Below are 7,569 nucleotides of genomic sequence, written 5' to 3'. Positions count from 1 at the left end.
CAGTTTAGAAGAGACGACATGTTTCAGAGCAACGCATTCAGTAAGAATGGAGTAAAGCCAAGGGAAGCAGACGTCGGCAAGCTCAGGTTCGTCTACATTTCCATTTGATCATTTATAGACATGAATTTTGCATTAAAATGAGCAAGAATTTGTGCTGTATTGGTGGTCAATGTTGGCCGATTGATGGAGCACAGGGCGACGTTTTATCACTTTGGTTTTTGGCCAGTCCGTGAGAACTGTGGATGGTTAGGGTCATATGTTTTGGTTTACTGTTAATTCCAATAAAATTTTTTATGATTTTTACAGAAATGCATTCATTCAGGTAAAAACAGACCCGTGTTCTGATGTCATAATAATACTGCATACTAAATATAGCAGTTACTTAATTTAAATTGCATATTTATTTATATTTCAGTTTGGGGATTTTTTATATCGTATATAAAAATATATAATTATATATTATATAATATATATATAATTTTTTTTTTTTTTATTATTATTTTTTTTTAAGTAAGTCTCCTTGAACCATCAATTCTAATAATTTGTCATCTTAGCTGTTCATAATTCTGTGTCCACGTAAATAAGCAAAGAAAAGCCGAGCTGTGACCTTATTCTGAAACAGAAAACAAGCCTCACTTCTAATGTCGGGAACATAAAACTGGTCTGAAGTCTGTTGCTCATTAGATGGACAAAGAAAAAGCAGGGCAACATTTAGGACTCTACTGACCGTGCTTTGCATAATCAGTGTTTCAGTAGCTGGTAATTAGTAGCAGACTTTTATATTCAGGATCTAGTAGATCAAACTCAAAGTAGGGGTAAGGGTATTGAAGGGTTGGGTGATTGTCAAATGCAAAACCCTGACCATTAATATGCTGCCTTCCTTTGTGGCTTTAATGGACTCCTCAAGATGGTTTACCTCAAGATTTTTGTTTCTGTTAAATATAATGTCCGGTCAAGCCCTGGCAATGTTTATTATAATGTTTAAGGGGTGTCCACATACATTTGGCCATGTAGTGTATGTCAAAATGTAGACAGAGGAAAACAAATATTAAACATTTTCCATTCAATACTGATAGGAAATTAGACGCTCATCAGTCGAATGCAGGACCTTCTGCTTTTCATCCGCCTGCCAACGTGATTTCTTCTAAATTTCATACGCAACCCAGCAGAGCTGCAGAAGCGCAACCAATATGTTGAGACTTGCGGCGACTCCTCCTTTCCCTCGGCTAAAATCTTTTGTTTCTGTTTCTTCCACCAGTTATCTACCAGCCACTTGCACAATGGAGAAAAACAATAATGGTGCATCACAATGAGACACCGGAACCCTCCGACTCATCACACGACCGTGTCAAACTGTCCACCGAGCTTCCCTGTCCTCGGCTGGCTGCTCAGACTCATTTCCGCCCCTTTCGGGACCCGAAGGAACGTTCTCTTGTCACCCAGGCCACCCAATATCTGGGCAACAGTGGATTTTACTGGGGTCCTCTGGATGTCGATGAAGCCCATGCCCGGTTGGCATCCTTGCCCACTGGTACATTCCTCATCCGGGACAGCATGCAAACGGATGTGTTCTTCACCCTCAGTTACTGTTCCCCGGATGGTCCCACCAGCGTCCGGGTGCTCCTGAAGGACAGCGGATTCGCTCTGGATGGAAGCAAACATACTTTTCCGTGTCTCTTCGAGCTGCTGGAGTTTTACATGTCGTCACCCAAGAGGAGCTTGAAGCGGCCGTATCGTGGCGCCGTGCCACAGAAGCTTCAGGAGCTGTGCAGGAAAGCTGTGGTACGAACGTATGGCAAGGAGAACATCGAGCAACTCCCTGTAAGCACTGTCCTTAAAGACTTTCTGCACTCATATCCATTCGACATATGAAATGGCGTGTGTCTGTCAACGTAAACCACTTATGTATTAATATTCATATTTTATAGCAGCTAAATGGAACCTATTGTAATATTTTATTGTCTCACCTTTTGTTACCATCACGTGCACTACTACAGGGGACGGTCCTGTTTTATTTACCTGCTATGCAGATAGAATTTGTTTCAGTTCAGATTACCACCTGTAATGACATAGGAAAAGTAGCTGCTACCTTTGTTGTTTTTATCTGTAACATTTGGTAATTACACAATATGGTCAAACAAAAGTGGACATGAGCTTCTTGGACATCCCAAAACCCCAGTTCCCTAGATTTAGGTGCTAATTCAACCACTCAAGCCAAGACCTGAAGTTAAAAAGTGGGTTCTGTGCAAACTTCTCAAAATATGACCACGAATAGTCATACTGGAATAGGAAAGGCTGAAACAAAGTGAAAGCACACAATTGTTTTTATATCTTATATATTTACACCCCGGTTAGCAAACGGCATGGCTGAATCACTCGAACCTAACGATTAGGAGAGATGTCCACATACTTATGACCATATAGTGTATTACCGCTTTATAAAATGAATGTTTTTCACGTACTGTACAACCATTTCAGATTTTAAAGATGTCGACGTGTGTAAATAAATACATGAGTGTTGGTTCGATCTAGTGGTATTAGAAACCTGACATTCATTGGGATACGGTCTCGTTCTTTGACCACTTTAAGGTCCATGGACCCAAAATTTTGAGCATTTTGGTACTTCATGGGAAGCATATGAAACGTAGTAACTTTAACTGTACATTTTTAAGATTGCGACTATTTTGGTATTAAAATATAACTGTTTGAAATTTATAAAATAATATTTGTGTAAATTTGTACGTCGTTCTTTAAGCCATGTTTTGGTAAATGTGAACATGAATGATAGAAACTGGCTACTCGTCAGTATTATGATTAAAACATTAAACTCATCATCAGTGAATAAAAGTTTGTGAAGAATAAGTGAATCAATGGTGGCTGTTTTAATTCCACGACAAACAACATCCGCACACTCGACTCACACACTGATCTCTGGTTGTTACTTTTTATACACATTTTACACATTACACATTACGTTACACATTTTATATACTTTTTTTTCTAAATATTAATAATAATCAGTTTTATCTGAAATGTGCAGTCAGATAAAACATAAAAAGAGAGGCTGGGGGGCTGAGCTTTCCAGCAATATGTCAGTCAAGCTTCTGCACAAATCAGATACAGATAGGGTTGATTGTAAACAAACAGGCTGCTCCAAATGGAAAAAACCCAATTATATGCTTGTTCTATAAAGTCCACTCACTCACTTTCTTAACCGCTTATCCAATCAGGGTCGCAGATGGGGATGCTGGAGCCTATCCCAGCTTTTCAATGGGCGCAAGGCACACAGTAACACCAGTCCATCGCAGGGAACACACACACACACATTCACCCATAGGACAATTCATTCTCTCCAGTTAACTTGACTGCATGTTTTTGGACTGTGGGAGGAAACCGGAGCTCCCGGAGGAAACCCACGCAGACACGGGGAGAACATGCAAACTGCACACAGCCCCACCTGGGGATCGAACTCAGGACCTTCTACCCACTTAGCACTTAGTTCCTCTATACAGTTCAGAGTTTATAAATACATTTATGGTGTTTAGCAGGCACTTTTATTCAAAGTGACTTTTAAGTGTGACCATGTACAGTCCCAGCAATTGATGGTTAAGGGTTTTGCTCAAGGTCTGAACAATGCCAGTGGTGGGACTTGAACCAGCAACCTTGCAATTACTCGTACAGCCAATACTTTAATTGCTGAGCTACTACTCAGTCGTCATAAAAGTGCAGGACTAGTAACTGGAAGGTCACTGGCTCAAGCCCCACATCTGCCAGGTTGCCAGCGTTGGGCCCCCGAGCAAGGCCCTTAACCCTCGATTGCTTGCATTGTCTTAATTGTGAGTCGCTTTGGATAAAGGCGTCTGCTAAATGCTAAAAATGTAAAAGTAAGTCTGACCTGATGTTTAAGTCAGAGATCTGTGACCATTTTTTCGTTTATATGGAACTCTTTCTACAGTATTTTGCAGTGTGTCTGTGGGATTTTGTGCCCATTTAGTCAAATGTTTAAAATGAAGTTTGCAATGATTCTAAAACTGTTCAGTTGTGTTTAATAAAAGTCAGAGATCTGTGTGGGATACTGTTAGGAGTGGGTGTGGCTGAAACACAAACTTATTTGTGGCCCTCCATCCAATCTGCAGGGTGAAATCAGACACCCGGATCATGGAGCAAATGCACTCACCTACTTACACTCACTGAAATGTGAATTTGTATCGTATATTTCTAATTAACCCCTTATTCGAAGTCTGATTCTGATTTCCATTCAAAGCATTGAGATTTATGACAGTTTCTTTATAAATCCTCAACCCACACTCCACACCCTTCTGTTGGAAACCCAATAAGGCGTAACTGATCCTAACAATGAGCCATTTAGAAGAAAGTGAAACAGAAAGTAGTTCTGAAGAATAATAGTTATTGAGAAGAATCTGCAGCATGAAGGTTTTGTGCAGTCATTTGCATCACATGGTGAGAGAAGATCCCCATCTAGTGGATAATCCAGAGGAATAACATTATACCTTACACTGATCAGCCATAACATTAAAACCACCTCCTTGTTTCTACACTCACTGTCCATTTATCAGCTCCACTTACCATATAGAAGCACTTTGTAGTTCTACAATTACTGACTGTAGTCCATCTGTTTCCTTACATGCTTTGTTACCCCCTTTCACCCTGTTCTTCAATGGTCAGGACCCCCACAGGACCACCACAGAGTAGGTATTATTTAGGTGTTGGATCATTCTCAGCACTGCACTCACTGTCCACTCTATTAGACACTCCTACCAAGTCGATCCACCTTGTAGATGTAAAGTCAGAGACGATCGCTCATCTATTGCTGCTGTTTGAGTCGGTCATCTTCTAGACCTTCATCAGTGGTCACAGGACGCTGCCCATGGGGCGCTGTTGGCTGGATATTTTTGGTTGGTGGAATATTCTCAGTCCAGCGGTGACAGTGAGGTGTTTAAAAACTCCAGCAGCGCTGCTGTGTCTGATCCACTCATACCAGCACAACACACACTAACACACCACCACCATGTCAGTGTCACTGCAGTGAGAGTCCTGATCATTGAAGAACAGCATGATAGGGGGCTAACAAAGCATGCAGAGAAACAGATGGATTACAGTCAGTAATTGTAGAACTACAAAGTGCTTCTATATGGTAAGTGGAGCTGATAAAATGGACAGTGAGTGTAGAAACAAGGAGGTGGTTTTAATGTTATGGCTGATCGGTGTATATTGCGTTATATTATTATTGTCTTTTATTATTGAAAATATAAAGAAATACAAAAGAACAAATAATGAGGGTATGACACCTTTTCTTTTGTTACGTCATAAAATGTAAACTTTGTTACGCCTTGACTCGTTAAACATGTTTAGAAATGAGAACATTAGCCATTTCATCATGTGACCTTGTTCTAACACTCATCAATCATGGGCTCAATTTCAACTGCCCAAGAATAATCTCCATATTAGATTGCTGATCTTCAAACTACAGAGCCAATTTATTCAAGTCAAATGTATTTCTATGGTGCTTTTTAATGGACATCGGTAGGGATGTAACGATGCACCACAAGACAGTTAAAAATCGATTCACATGTGTAACGATTCAAATCGGTTTACATGTGTAATGAATCGATATTCACTTTAAACAGCAGAGGGAGCTGGCGCTATTCACCTCGCCTGGTTGACGTCACCAAAGGGTTGCCAGGTTCGGAATTTTCCAGCCGAGGATACTTTCTTTATTTGTATTATTTATTTATTTATATAATGTGGTATTTATTTTTAAATTTCATTTCAGTTTTTTTTACACAAAAAGGTAAATGTGCAGCATCGTTCTGCATAGTTTGTACCTACCCCAGAATTAAAAGGACATTCATTATTTAGATAAACGAAAGATAAGCACAGATACAGTATTTTATTTTTAAGAGAAATAATAAAAGGAAACTTTACCATAATTTGTCTTCAATTAAATTTTGTTTAAAAAATCTGGGAAAAAATCGCGTCGTGAACCCAGTATCGTGAATCGCATCGCATCGTGGGTTGAGTGTATCGTTACATCCCTAGACATCGGGCATTGCTTTGAGACAGCAGACATTGATTTTACCAAATAAGAAGCATAATGAAAATAATTAGATTTCACTTCAGTCTGCGGTAGATGAAAATCTATAATGGTGAGTTTCTGACATCATGGGTTCAGTCACTTCAGATTCCCATGACATCCATGTATAAACCATGCCTTTTCACCAGAAATCTGATGAGCAGTAAATGACCTAAACAACTGGCCATTTAGAAGAAACAGAAACAGAAAGTAGTTCCTCTGTTATTGTTGTTGACAAACTGTGGGTCGTATCACTATCTAAATCTGCAGCATGACGATTTTGTGTCGCTTTTTATCCGACCGATTGTTTCAGCATGACTGCATGTGTGCACAAAGCAGAGATGGGGACTCGTACTCATGACTCGTGAACAACAAGAGTCTCTAGCATCAGCATGTGTTAACATTAGTTATATGTGACAATTATATACAGTATATACTGTATATATATATATATATATATATATATATATATATATAATTATTCTTATTATTATAAATATTCTGCTCTCTAATAATAACGCTCTGGCCGTCTTAACCCACAGCTCTCACAATGTGTAAATGTTCCAGCCAGCTTCCGGTGTAGTGATGAAGCGTTGCTCCCTACTCCCTACACAGTCTGAAGTTCACTTCACTTAAAATGGTGGAATACCCTACGTAGTGCACTTCACAGTAACAGATAATGTGAATGGAACGCTCCTACAGAATCGGTGCTAATGATTGTAAGAGCCGCTTTCTGAACCAATTAGATCTTCTGATTGTAATTGTTAGTAAGAAATGCTGTTATTTGCATTTATTCAGTTTGCGTCACACTGATGACGTGGTAATGAAACGCTCGATCGGCTTTCTAACGACTTCCTGTTTTACTTCACAACCGGGAAATATTCGGAGGTTTTTAATTATAAGCACATTTACAAAATAACGGATTCTATTCCTAATGGGACACACGCTTATAAATGTAATAGCATCTGGAAGAACAGAAGCTAAGGTAAGCAGCGGTTATGATTGTTTTTGCTGTGTTTTGGATTTTGGCCGCTGTTCTGTGATTTATTGAGAGCTTTTGTTTTGCAATGAAAACAAAACGTATCAGTTGAAGCTTTTAACTGGAACCTTCTTGTTACAGAAATTACATTCATTTACACAATGAGGAGGAAAGTAAAGACACGAAGTAAAACGGCTAAATACACTCGCTAATCTGTTGTTGTTTTTTATCTGAACTTACAGATTATTTGTTTAGTATTAGTTTCTACGCTAAATTTCCAATATATGTTTTGTGTATATTATATTGACTCGTGACTTGACTTGGACTCTAGCCTAAAGACTCGTGACTTGACTTGGACTCTAGTCTAAAGACTCGTGACTTGACTCGGACTCTAGTCTAAAGACTCGTGACTTGACTTTGACTCTAGTCTAAAGACTCGTGACTTGACTCGGACTTGTGATTTGACTCGGACTCTAGTCTTCAGACTCAAGACTTG

The 7,569-nt window shown here is 39.3% G+C and overlaps 1 protein-coding gene across 1 annotated transcript; it reads left to right on the top strand.

Annotated features, from left to right (window-relative positions):
* Positions 1-12: 12 nt before the first annotated feature.
* Positions 13-1,998, top strand: socs1b (suppressor of cytokine signaling 1b). Its single transcript, XM_063010383.1, has 2 exons — positions 13-86; positions 1,259-1,998. The coding sequence occupies exon 2, from the start codon at positions 1,297-1,299 to the stop codon at positions 1,870-1,872; it is 576 nt and encodes a 191-aa protein (XP_062866453.1). The 5' UTR covers positions 13-86; positions 1,259-1,296; the 3' UTR covers positions 1,873-1,998.
* Positions 1,999-7,569: the final 5,571 nt, after the last annotated feature.

This window comes from Trichomycterus rosablanca, chromosome 15 (assembly GCF_030014385.1).
Source record: "Trichomycterus rosablanca isolate fTriRos1 chromosome 15, fTriRos1.hap1, whole genome shotgun sequence".
In the NCBI taxonomy this organism is placed as follows: Eukaryota; Metazoa; Chordata; class Actinopteri; order Siluriformes; family Trichomycteridae; genus Trichomycterus; species Trichomycterus rosablanca.
This window is presented reverse-complemented; position numbering and strand designations above follow the sequence as displayed.